Below are 13,426 nucleotides of genomic sequence, written 5' to 3'. Positions count from 1 at the left end.
CTTAGAATGTATTTTGCATGAACTTTCTCCTTTGCTTTGTGGATTCTCAACACTTTCAGTCCAGTTTGTGCGCATTCATTCCACCGAACTGCATTTGACTGATGTAATTGACGTTGTGTATTTAACATGATATGCAGAGATTTGCATTCTGACAAACGATTGAATTTACACACAATATCAACTTCAGGAGCCTGTTCCGAACTTTTATTTCATTCGGAGAAGTTGCCCTTGATATGTTTTATGTGTAACTCATCAGCATCACAATACCGCAGTTGCAGGCCGTAGTAGATTTAATATTCGATTGTTCAATTAATTCGTGTTCAAAGGCGAACGTTCAAATTGAAAAAAACCTGCGTTTTAAAAAATACAACCGTAATTTATAAAGTAACATGATGTTATCATAATCATTTTGTCAGTGATTCCTTCACCTGTAGAAGAAAATAAATGTCAACTACCACAATAAGTGTAATTAAGTATATGTCATTTAATTAATTGCTTAAATAAGTAATTTCCATAAACAGTATCATTCACATAATATTGATTGAATTATTTACATGAATATACATGTATGTACAGTCGTAGATCACACAAGGAGGCTATGCATTCCAGAAGTTCATCATCCAAAATAAACAAAAAAGAATCAGACAACAAGACGCAGATTTCAGTTCATTTCCAATCGTTATATCTTTCTAAAACCGTCGTGTGACACACAGTATTGCATATTGAGTTTAGCAGCACAACTCTGGCAAAATCAATACATATTACATTGAAAGACGCGTACATTATAATTGTTCTTTTGTTAAAATACATTTACACACAATCCCTGAATATGAGTCAGTTTCTGATACAGTCATAACTACTGTTAATGAATAAACATTTATCTCGACAATTCTTTCACAATACTCTCACTTTAAGATGAACAAACGCCAGCGAGCGCCTTTCTACTGCAAAAGCGTGAAGCTACTTGATTTGACAATACCCGGAGGAATTGGTACCAGAAGCAGAAAATAATTGATGTCTTTACACAATCCTAATCGTGTTATGCAATTGATTGGATCGGAAGAGATGCACACAATTCACCATGGGCACTTTGATACGTTTACACTTGGGTAATTTACGCATACTCTCCTGAGGATTCCTCCTCAGAACACGACCGTTGCGCAAATGTTTCAATGCTATTATCGTCTATTGTTGTACACAAACCCTTTCTCTTCTTCTCTCGTTGCTCCATCTTAATCGTATCATACAGTCCTGTTGGGCCGTCTTCCAGTAGCATATTTCGCTCGGAGAACGAAGGCTTCATCTGTGTCACGTTCTTTAGCAGAAGGAGCGCCGGTGCGTAAAGTATATTGGCGAGGCCCATGCCCAAGTTGAGCTGGACAAAGCCCAGGTTGTGCACTATTTGTCCAGCCGCCACTGGTCCCAGGGCATATGCCACGCAGTAAGAGATATCTGCGATGGCGTACACACTGCCATACACTGATACATGTCGCACATCCACCAGGAAAGCCAGGGTTGGCAGGAGCGCCGTGTCCACAAAGGCAATGCCAAAACAGATGCCGCACAGCGGGATCATGAGCTGTCCAAAGGTTTTACATGCTGGCACTGTACAGGAGCTTGCGCCTATGAACACCATACCTATAGCCCCGTAAAACCACTGAAGATGGGGGTACTTGGCTGCTAATTTGACAGTGAGATATACACCTAAAACATGAGGAAAGAAGGCAGGGAACCAAGTCATGCCGATCTGCCACTTGCTGGCATGCATGTTTTTCTCCATCCAGTTGGCGATAGTGGGTTCAAGAAAGGCGAGAGGGATGTTACAAACGGTTAGAGCACCAGCCACTACAGCTATATAAGGATCAAGCATCAGTTTATGCATGGGGGTGCCCACTGGCATGTTTTCTCTCTCTCGGTTAGAGAAGGGTTTCAGCACAGTCAGGCACAATATACCATCGAGGAGGCAGATACAGGCCAGAATCAGGAAGGGCACCCGCTTCCCTGCAAACTGGTAGAGGACCCCTCCAAAGGGGGGCGCCACAAGACTTCCAAAGGAGATGAAAGCCAAGGCAATACCCAGCGCTTTGCTCCTCGCTTTCTCCTCTGTGTACCTGTCTGCAATCAGAGCGATCCCCGCGGTGTCCGCGAAAGCCGAGCCGAAGCCCTGCATGCTCCGCGCCAGGAACAGAGTCGCGTAATTTTCAGCGAAGGCAAAAGTAAGGGTGGACAGAAACATGACATTGAGACCGATGAAGAGTGGAATTTCATACCCGACCCTGTCTATGAATGTGCCACTTAGCGGGTTCACCAGAAGCTGTAGGATGGCCTTGGAGGCAAAAAGAACACCAATTTGTAGGTCGAAGTTCCCCTTGGCTGTTTTGTGGATGGTGCTGTTAGTGAAGTTGGTGTGCGGTGCAATGGCTTGGGCATGATCCGCTTCTTTCTGTAGCTCTTCGAGGTAATCGGGTATAATTGGCACGATGACCATGTAAAGCATGTTGTCCAACAAAAGTGCTGTACATACTATTACTAGAATAATCCGTTTCTGCCGATCTGGGTCTTGGATCACATTGCCCAGTTGTTTAGTTCTTTCGCCCATCTGGGACAGTCTGGAGGCGGCAGATTGTGCCAAATTAGTAGTTTGTCCCTCTGTGGTCCTCTCCGGCTCCATGATTTGCTCCATGTCTGCCTCAAGTCTTGTCTTTTGAGAAAGAAAATCGGCTTCCCCCAGTTGATTTGTTTATAGAATTGCGCACGCCTGGCACATCTGTTCTGTCTTTTACTTAGTTTTTTTTCCAGCACCGGGAGCCCTACTAATGAACTAAGTAACTTCCCTCTACTTTTCCTCTTCTCTATCCCTTGCGCCTTCCGTCATCGCACGCGCTTTTCCACTCCCGTGACTTGGACTCATTTTATCCACGTCGTCCCTAGTTGCTTCATTGTCTCATACCCCGTCATTCAGGTGACGCGCTTGTCCCAGGCAGCACTCACAGGTTGGGGATTCACCTACAGCTCACAGTGCCGCGGCTCCATCAGCGCGCTTGCTCTTTTAGGTTCGTCTTGCGCTCTTTCGGCTCCCAGACGTTCCCAGTTGTCTCCAGTCACCCTTAACGCTGTGAGCTAAGTCATCATTTTACATCAACCGGACTGGTTTTGTCGGCCGTGGAAGGAATCCACACTGCAGTTTGTTGACTCCCATAGGTGCCTCCTCCCTCCCTCCCATCTTGGCCGGTGGCTGTGACGCACAATCCTGCTGCTCTCCAGAAAATCTTTTATGCTGATTAAATACAAAATCCCGACTGCGCACTGCTGTCCAGTGGATTTCTCCAAGACAGAGCCATGGGTTCTTGCCTCCAGTGTATGTTATATTTAACCTCCTCAATTTTAAATGTACTTCAGTGCAATTTGATGATTTGATTCTAAAAGTATGATATATAAATCGCTAAAACTCTGTCAATGCCACTCAATAACACAAGGGAACTTGTAGTTATACAACTGGAGCTCAGAAGCAACACGGCTACAAATATCCGCGTTCCTTGATAAGAACACAAGTCATTCAGCACCACACTCAAGTGGACAGCTCCACAGAAGATGCAGCTGAGGTTTAAATGACGGAATTGAAACGTAATCTTTTGAATCTTTCAACGTTTCCTCTCTAATACAAACTCTCGCTGTATTTTGTTTGTAAACGTTGTTTTCTGGACAGCAGGGAGTCGAAGTATATGTTTAGGTTCAAGGCTCCCCATCCACATTGTAACTGAGCAAAGCACTAAACGCATGATTCAAAATCTTTACGTTCAACTGACAGGGTTTCATCCTTATCATCAGCTGCATTTATATATAGTATTGGCCCTTACCGACAACTTCCTGTTACTTTTCTGTGTGTAAATATATTTTGTTCATATTTAGCTTTTCAAAGAATCTCGCTTAAATTAAGACTTTCACGCTGGATAAGCTATCGTTAAATCTGAACATATACAGGCATACTACTTCTGTCATACATAAACTTCAAGAGATCATGTTTGTTCTGCTTTTTAACCGAAACGAGAGACTAATCTGGGGGTTTTAATATCGCTGGACACCGCCATCTACCGGTTCAGAAACGCTTCAGCAGCTGTCACCAAATTCGTGAAAGCAACCTACTGTTGGGGATAAATGATTTATTAATTTTTTTTTCTCATATTGGCGTCAGCTGTTTTCTATGTTGTTGTTTTCTGAAAACTGTTAGATTTACATTTGTACTACAGTGAAATTGCTTTGGAACCTGAGTGATCCACTCCATGGGATTTATTGTGTGTTTTTTCTGTCTTTTGTTGTTTCAGCTGCTTCTATATGTTATCGGAATAAGTAAAACCAAAGACACTAAATGGTCTTTTGTTTTAGTCGGTTTCAGATCAATTATTAGACAGAGCAGTACTGACATCTAGTGGAGGAAGAATTAATTAGTCAAGGGACTCTTGAAAAGGACCCTACTGCACCAGAACCCCCCTACATATTTGATTCTGTCTGAAAATATAATAAAATCCGGTGATTCATTGCAAAAAAAACATGATTTGATAGTGATTGGCCCTATTAATCTGACCAAGTTCGAAAGAGTTAGACGACTTGTGAATGAAATACTATTTTCACAAATGTATTAACCAGAGATTTGTAAATTGGCATCTTAGGTTTCAGTCATGTTGCTTCAATGAACCATGAAAGTGATTTCCCTGTTGGTTTTCTCTTTGGATGTCGTGTCCTCGTTGAGCCAGTAGATGTCCTCATAGCCTTATAAATGTAAACTGCAAAACAGTTAAAGCACAACTTTTCTTATAACTTTATCTATTTATACTTGTCACAGTATAACAATGTCCATATTAGACTGTCAATGCCCTGCATCTTGTGGAGAGGCTTTGTTTATTTGCCCACATCGTACACATGATGATGCAGTCACAGGCCGCGAATAGAGGCATAATAAGACTAATCTAAATGCAAGATAAACATACAAGACATTTAAACCAGGAAAATATAAATTACAAAAAGGTGGCTACCATCAAAGCGGTCAATGTCCGTGTAGCTTAATGTTTTATTGAAATATAATTGCTGTCGTGCTTCTACCTTCCTCTCAGCACGAGTAGTGTTTAACTACAAGTCATTTATATGGAAGGTCAGCACTATTCCCAACCTTTTTAGCTTGTTGGCCCTTAAAAATGAAAAAGCGTCGTGACCAAAATTCTGAGCAGTCTTTTTCTTATGTTGTTTCATTTTCAGGGTTTTTGAGGAGACACTAGTGAATAGGGTGAAAAAAACAGACACATATAGACAAAGCGTTTTCTTTCCATTCGTCTAAAAGAAGACATGTTATGGGAGCAAAATAGCCCAAAATCTCAAAATCAACCAGTGCATTAAACAACTATGTTTTTGCAAGGGGTGTTTACAGTTTTGACTGTGGTGTCTAGAGTTTAAGTATCTTTTCTTCTGTCATCTCCCTTTAAGGGACCCCTCACATATTTTAGGTGAACCACTGTGCATGGGGCAAGTAAAGGGATAGAAGACAGAGTCCCAGTCCGAGCAACTCTATCAACAGACAACCTTGTACAGTCAGGAGTACAAGAATACAATCACAAAGGTTCAAATGTGCATTGTATTCATACATAAAAATGTAAATGACATTTCTTGCCCCCATCATAATCACCAAAATGCAAGAAACAAATACTCACAAAATAAAACCATGGATAAAACAACACAAAACTACATTCCAAAACAAAAAAATACCATCCAAACAACACAATAAAAGCAGGCTGAGACCAAAGCTAATTTAAGTCCCAGTTTGACCTCAATGTAAAGCTGTTATTAAGCCCTGTTAGGGTCGTAATGTAACGCACAACAACCAAAACATCTCTTAAGATATTTAACGTTTTCATTTGCCAATGAAACGTAGGGAGGGTGGTGGGTCATGTTTGGCCTGTGTGTAATGCATGACACTTGCATAGTCCAGATTTCCTGTTTGAAAGGCTGTTCTGTGCTTCTTTTCAGTTCTGTTAGTTCATTCTGATAGATTGCACACTTGTTGTCTTTTTCGGAACACGTAAAACCAGTTGCAGCCAGTGAAAGAAATTTTTTTCTTGATACTCTTTGCTGGTGAATCAAGCCTTCCTATGAGAGCTCTGACAAGTGCAATGGTCTATAATATATACACATGTCAGATAACATTACTGAAGTGGTCCTAAGTTGAATGCAATCAATTTAGATTCAAACCACCAAAGATGCTGTTCATTTTCAGAGAAATCTGACAAATCCAGCCATTCGTTTCCCTCGGGGAGCTTTGTTTGACGTAGACACTTTAAATGCAGTCAATAAATGTTAGGAATGTTACCAAGAAGGGGCTCAACATTTTTCAGATTCATTTTTAGATGAAATGTTACATCACATTAGTGAGAGAACAGCTTTGATAATCACATTTATTTCCCGCCGTGAACATACTGTAACTGGAAAGCTTAAGCAGAGTCATGAAGGCAGGAGCTCTGTGTTGGCTTCTGGTTCACCAAAAGAGCCCTCGCCCTCTCTCTCTCTCTCTCTCTCTCTCTCTCTGACAAACTCACATGCTCTTACACACAAACACACACAAATACACACACACACACACACCTACAGCGACACAGCAAAAATCACATGAACTGGTGCTTGGGGTTACCAGTAGTATGCAGTGTTACAACCATCCATCAGTCCACATATTATTTTTAGTTTTTTTTCCTCCCTCATTGCTCAGGACAATGCTGATTCATATAACTTATTATTTCTTTTCTAGAACATTCCTCACTCACTTTCATTCTCTCTTTCTCTCGCACTCGTGCTCATGTTGCTGTGTAATCCTCTCAAAAAGCCCATATGAAAACTTCATTGGTTGACCAGACATAATCCTCAGTGGACTCTAAGTACCTGAATATGTTTGATTGTGAGAGTGGGGTGGAAAGCAGACTGTGGTGGTCTGCTGCCAGACATTTGGATTCAAATTTGCAGAATTCATTGGACAACAAATTTAGGACGGATATTGACAAGGGCCAAAGGCTACCACTGTTCAAGAGACAACATACAATCACAGACAGAAACATCTAGGTACCTGTAAGAAACCACCATGACAGTACGTGTTTGTAATTATTGCATGCTTGGTTTATTTGGACTTGTTCTCAATTTGAGGCACATCAATCTTTTCCCCAGTGAGGAGCTGCCAGATGCCTCCTCTGTAGTTCTCATTTCCCAAAGCGTAGAGGAAGACATTGAAGGTGGGAGAGGTCTTAGCCAGTATGGGAGCTATCTGCAGAGACAGGTGGCAGCATTTAAAAGACCACAAGAAGCAGATTATCCTGAAAATGCACTAGAATACAGTTATCAAGCATAATTGCTTGTTCGGCTAATTAGTTAAAGACACTTAGACTCAAATCTTTACGGCAATATCAAAAATGAAACAATCCCGGTGAAAATCGATACACCAATAGGTCTGAATTACAGTGGAGGGTTATTGTGTGCATCTTTGTGCTGGCTGTCCTTACCATCCTGAGCTTGGGGGAGACAAGGGTGGCGTTCTCCACAGCGGCGTAGAAAGCCAGGAGGCCATAGGGTCCCCAGCAAAACAGCATCGTCTTAAGAGGAGCGTTGGGGTTGAACTACAGAGGGTAAAGAGAGGTAAGAAGGAGGTACACAACATGAATGATTACCTATCTAACAAAGGGAGTGAAGGAGACAAAAAATGCCTTGTGTCATGAGGTCCAGTCACACGCCTGGGATAACATCTGGGAGAATCACTGTGTCTATGTTAAGACCATTCATGCTCAGCAGAAAACAGAAACAGCTCGCGAGTAAAAGGGCAGTTTGCTGTAATCTAGGGGTCAAAGTTTGAGTTCAGAGATATATTTAACCTCTTAACATACAGGGTCCTCTGTTGTTAAGTAGCGTTAAGGTAGGAAAAAACTATTTTATTCCACACTGTCTGATATATATTCTGCATCAGCTTCTTGCAACTCTGCATTGAAGATATATGATGGTTACACTAAGTGAACTATTCAAACCCACAACATGATTTTATGGCTGAACTTTCCATGAATTGGAAATATTCTAGCTTGTGTATCATTTTATACACATTTGGCAGCTTTGGAAACTTTGGCAGCGCTCCAAAAAAAAGTAGGTTTGAACTAAGTTTGTACTAAAGTTTAGTTTGTCCTGACTATAGGAGTCCTACGCCTGAAGAGCCAGTTACAGAGGCATATAAGGATATCTATGAAGCGACATCAGACACAACTTCTCACCACTTCTTGGCCATGGGACAAATCTGGACAACTGTATCTCTCCAGGTTTTTATGGCATATATTGCGTGACGTTACATTACACAATTCCATTGCTCTGGTAGAGAGCATGGTGCCGCTACTCTGCAGCCTTTGTGCGTGTAATGAAAGTGTCTCCAGCCAACTCAGATGACTGTGAGTCTATAGGGCTTATGCAACATTAAGATTTAGCCCCTGAGGAACTCCACTATTGGACTCCCCATTCACAGATACATTGTTCTTTTCAACACACACCAGCTACTGTCCGCATTCCCAACTGAAGCACCCGGTCTTCCCCCTGAGGCATTGACCTACATACGTCACAGGCTGCATGCTCTCCATTCACTGTCTGTTTGTCAGTCTAAATCAGGATGTGAGAAAGTTGTGGTGACAGGAAGAGATTGAATTGATGTCAATATAAAGAGGATTTCTTCCAATGCGCAGTGATGGATGAAGTATTCATCTTTTTTTTAAGTTAATGAACTAGTATCACACTGTAAAAATATCCTGTTAAAAGTGAAATTCCTGCATTGTTACTTGAGTAAAATAATGTAAATATAATCAGGAAAATTTAAGATCATTTAAATACATTTAAATAAAAGGGAAAGCAGTGAATCGTCACATTTGTGAAGCTGGGACCATGAAATGTCTTTGCATTAAATAATGACTTAAATTATCAAAAATGTTAAATTCATTTTGTGTCTAATTGTTTCAGCTGCACTTGTATATGCTGTTGGGTAGTTTAATTTACAAGACAATGTACTTTATAAGCTCATATGTTTTTGATGTAGAAATCTTAAATTGTAACTAAAGCTGTCAGATAACTGTAGCGCCTAAAAAAACTAAGTATTTTGAAATGTAGCATATAGTAGAACTAGAGAGAGGCATGAAAAGAAAAAGTAAGGTACCTCACATTTGGACCTAAGTCCAGTACTTGAGTAAATGCATTTAGTAACATTCTAACTCTGACTTCAAAGGAAGGCAGGAAGAATCTTGATGTGGATTGCATATTTGTAAGGATTTGTGCATGAGTTATAACTTCTCTGTTACTTACAACTACCAACTATCATTTCTAAAGTCCAGCAAGCATGTGATTCAATTTGGTTTTGGAGCAACTAAAGCGAAACAGAGTCAGTCTGTCGATGTGTTGATAGAATTACTATGTCAACTTAATTTTAAATCTTTGTGAATCATATTATACATCTGATGTTGTTGGATTTCGTATGTTTTTTTGTTGTTGTTTTTTTAACTTACCCTGGGGTTGCCAGTCTTCTTGAATTTCTGTGCAATGGACTGGTAAGAGGACATGACAACAAACACCTGGATGGCCATGTTGAAGATGCTCATGGGGATCAAATAGGAAACATAGTTTCTGTGGCGAAAGAAAATGCACATACGGCTGTAAAATCAGTATAAACGAATCACAATGGGGGATAGAGTATGCAAAGACATCAATGTTTATATAGTGAAGAGTGTATGTGCGTACACAGTACCTGTCTCCCTTGGTATAGTCCAGAGTGCAGCAGGTCCTGAGGGGCTCGTAGTCGTACTCTCCCCAGCCAATGAGAGGCATGGCAGACCAGAAAGCAGTAAAGAACCAGACAAATACAGCCAGAGTGATGGCGCTGCGCCACTGCAGCTTTGTCCCTGATGAAAGCAAGTTCAAAACATTCATCATGACATTTTCTAACACCTCCAAAAGAGGTCACGCTACTGCAGAAGCACTTTGTTTTAACGTGTTAATACCACAGTCACTAGCTGTCTTATAAGCACAGAAAAACAGTGTGAACTGCAGGTGAGATGTTCAGTCACTTCCTCTTCCTCCCGTATCCTGCTATTAATGATGGCTAACAATAGCGATGGAGCTAAATTATTTCTGACCATGAGAAGAAATGTTCTTTACTCAACAGGTTGCAGTTATAACACCAAAAAACTGCAACTTGGGAAACAATGTTGGTTATCTCCACAAGCTATTTGGTCTTTGTTCCTTCATGGCCATGGTCTGTGGCAAATTTAAAGACAACAGGCCACTTGTAACCAGCTGGTCTCTTCAGATTAGCAGGAGGTCTTAAGATCAGCTGGAGACCGAGAACAAAAAGCTACTCAGCGTTTGATTGGGTGTGTTGTGTTGTGTTGTGTGTGTGTGTGTGTGTGTGTGTGTGTGTGTGTGTGTGTGTGTGTGTGTGTGTGTGTGAGAGTGTGTGAGAGAGAAAGCCTGTGCTTCATGGGAAAGTGAAATGCATTTGGTTGTAACTGTGCATTTTACTACTTACTAGTGCAGTACTGGTGGTATCTGTCCCAGGCGATGGCGGCTATGAAGTGGATGCTGGCGAGAGCTGTCACGAAGCCCTGGAAACCATGAGTCTGGCATCCGTCAGAGCCATAAGGCCAGTACCTTGAGACAAAGGGTGTGTTCATAAATGTACTAATGTATTAATCTCAAAAGAATAAGTAACAACTTACCAAATACACTAAAACTGATTGATGTAAGCAATCCATGCATTTACAATTTTAGATTGTGGGAATAAACAATAATAGGAGGCTATATATCAAAATATATATATACTGAGAGCAGCATATTTCATCTCGTAGTTTGACATCGAACCTTTATTCAGCAGTGTGGTATTGACCGCTCCCCCTCCCCTTTACAACCCTGATTGTTCCTCCCGGTATCGATTATACAGCTCCGTGTAGATTCGTCTCGGGAACAGGTAGCCAGGTAGTATTTGCTCAATACATTCCCATGATATTCATGATTTATGGGGGTGGTTACCACGAACCTCAGGAAGCTGGAGAAAGCGGCGACGGTGGCGTTCATAGAGATGCCAATATCAGCCATCGCTAAACTGAACACGAGGAAATTGCTGGGTGTCCTTAGCTCTCTCACTTTGAGGAAAGCAACGATTGTCACCGCATTCAGAAAGAAGCCCAGCAGACCTTTGGTGGAACAGAACAATCATGAATGAAGGCAGTGTGCGGCGGTGAATGGAAACCAGTGCGCACAGCGATGCTTATTGCGTCACATGCAGCACCGTAAACATGCTCCTTTCAAACATCGCAGCCATGCATTTTGTTAACAGATTGCACGTGTAGGTTAATATGCGAGTCTTAAGAGACGGCTACAGTCTCTGCCTCCGTGCACCTAGTGTCAGTGACCGGGTGGCCGGTCCTGCCACAGGTTAACGTTACTCAGCGGGTGCAGCGCTCGTATCCTCGCAGTAGTTTTGGCTGATTTCCAGCACAAAAGACTCACCCTCCACCAGCAGACAAGATCCCAGTGAAAACACATCGAAGTCGGTGAAGCCGTCCGGTAAAGGGTAAGACGAGACCATCCTGAAGTCCAGTTGATACACAACAAAGTGTCAAAGACTTTTCACTCCTCCCAACCCGCTCGTTTACGATGTGCCTCTATGTGGGAGACCGCTTTTAAAGGGGCTTTTCACGTGAAAAGGATGCACTTTATTGTGCAAAGCCCTCGCACTCTCCGTCGGCCCAATCCGTGCAGGAATGTCTTAATGAACATAACCACACAAACCTCAACCCGTAATGCGTATTTGGCCACCACAACAGTAAGCCCTCAATTAGTTACACAACAAACCTTTGTGTCTCTGCTTCCGGGTGAGGATGCAGAGAGGAGACGACGCGTTTGATGCAGCTCACAGCGTTGAGTCGTTTTAAGGAGACTCAACAGGTGTCTGCAGAGATCCAGCCTCCCGTCAATCCAGGGGCGGGCTGGGGGGGAAAAGTGGCCCGGGAGTTTACTGTCAGGCCGGCCCGTATACGCGTTGCCCACTCAATACACGGCGCGTTGCCCACTCAATGCATCGCACGTATTGACCAGTCAGTGGCCTACTTGGAAAAATACCCATACACTGAACATTATTTTCGATGATGACAAAGAAATTATATCAGATATGTTTTTGTTTTTTTTTTACAACATTTGGATCCACCAATTTGCCTGATGGACACATTGAATAAAATAATACTCGTTATTGTAACACTCCAAGGTAGGTTTAGTTTGCTAGATGAATATGCTGAACTCTGGGCTAGTTTGCACTCTTTGCTGCTGCCATTACTGGTATAAAATTGTCATCTTGTTTGACACAAACTCAAAAAGGATGAAAAAGATCCTGAGATAAAGCAATCTACACATTCTTTGGAGTCACAAACCAACAACATCCTTATCTCGATCTATAGTTCCTTCCAGTTGATCAGCAGGCCGACACATTCCTGAATGTGTTCACAACTTGTCGATACTTTTTTAGATTGCCGGTTTCTTGATCGTACCATCATCTTAGCCTAATCATTGTGCTCCCCAGGCCTCTTGTTCATGTGTATGAGCACTTTTACCAGCTCAACTTTAGGTAACCATGAAACAGGCCCCACCTTTGACTTTATCACACAGCTCCAACACAATATATCAGGATTGGTGCGGCAGCAAAGGGGTTGGACCTGATCACACCCGGCCCTCATACGTTGTGTTACACAATGCTGTTTGGAAAATACTAAATGCTAAAAGTAGTGCGGAATGAAAGAAATCTATAGAGATTAAAACAACAAATAAAATGTCAGTGAATCAAAAGACATCAAGCTAAGTGATGCAGATCAATCAAAGAAAAACAACTCACGAGGGAAAAGACAAGAGCTCAATCATAGAGTTGGAAACAGAGCTCCAGTATTTATCCCACTATGACTACGTCCTCCTCAGTGAACTCATAGAAGGGAACCTCCAGCTTTAGAGGAGCAGGTCCCTTTCTTATCCTTCCTGAAGCATCGTAGTGGGAGCCATGGCACGGACAGTAGTAGCCTCCGAAGTCTCCGGCGTTGGCGATGGGCACACAACCCAGATGGGTGCACACACCGAGGACGATGATCCAGCGGGGGTTAATCACTCTATCCTTGTCATGCTGTGTGTTTGTGTGTGCAATCATAATTCCACATGTTTGAAACCCTTTTCTCCTGTAGGCGGTGCTGTCGGAGGCCTTCTGGGCTGCTGGCTGACCAGTGGACAGTTCAAACCGCTGCCTCAGATCATAATGGAGCTCAGTTCTCAGCAGCAGCAGAAGCTTGATGGTATCTTCTGGCCGTGCTGGGAGTGTAATGATAAAAAATGTTTTAACCTCCTCATG

General features: G+C 42.2%; 2 protein-coding genes across 2 annotated transcripts; both read right to left on the bottom strand.

Moving 5' to 3' along the window:
* Window positions 1–590: 590 nt before the first annotated feature.
* On the bottom strand, window positions 591–3,078 carry slc18a3a (solute carrier family 18 member 3a). The gene has a single exon (XM_079280722.1). The coding sequence runs from the start codon at window positions 2,681–2,683 to the stop codon at window positions 1,115–1,117; it is 1,569 nt and encodes a 522-aa protein (XP_079136848.1). The 5' UTR covers window positions 2,684–3,078; the 3' UTR covers window positions 591–1,114.
* Window positions 3,079–6,413: 3,335 nt separating this feature from the next.
* On the bottom strand, window positions 6,414–11,852 carry rgra (retinal G protein coupled receptor a). Its single transcript, XM_079279690.1, has 7 exons — window positions 11,551–11,852; window positions 11,078–11,234; window positions 10,571–10,692; window positions 9,791–9,944; window positions 9,552–9,669; window positions 7,530–7,643; window positions 6,414–7,294 (listed from the first exon to the last, which is right to left on the bottom strand). The coding sequence occupies exons 1-7, from the start codon at window positions 11,627–11,629 to the stop codon at window positions 7,151–7,153; spliced, it is 888 nt and encodes a 295-aa protein (XP_079135816.1). The 5' UTR covers window positions 11,630–11,852; the 3' UTR covers window positions 6,414–7,150.
* Window positions 11,853–13,426: the final 1,574 nt, after the last annotated feature.

Source organism: Melanostigma gelatinosum (assembly GCF_949748355.1).
Source record: "Melanostigma gelatinosum genome assembly, chromosome: 12".
In the NCBI taxonomy this organism is placed as follows: domain Eukaryota; kingdom Metazoa; phylum Chordata; class Actinopteri; order Perciformes; family Zoarcidae; genus Melanostigma; species Melanostigma gelatinosum.
This window is presented reverse-complemented; position numbering and strand designations above follow the sequence as displayed.

Coding starts and splice junctions, on each gene's coding strand:
- slc18a3a (XM_079280722.1), bottom strand. CDS start 2,683: ATGGAGCAAATCATGGAGCCGGAGAGGACCACAGAGGGACAAACTACT.
- rgra (XM_079279690.1), bottom strand. CDS start 11,629: ATGGTCTCGTCTTACCCTTTACCGGACGGCTTCACCGACTTCGATGTG. Junction 9,670..9,790: donor GACTATACCAAGGGAGACAG/GTACTGTGTACG, acceptor CTTTCGCCACAG/AAACTATGTTTCCTATTTGA. Junction 7,644..9,551: donor AGAAGACTGGCAACCCCAGG/GTAAGTTAAAAA, acceptor TACCCTCTGTAG/TTCAACCCCAACGCTCCTCT.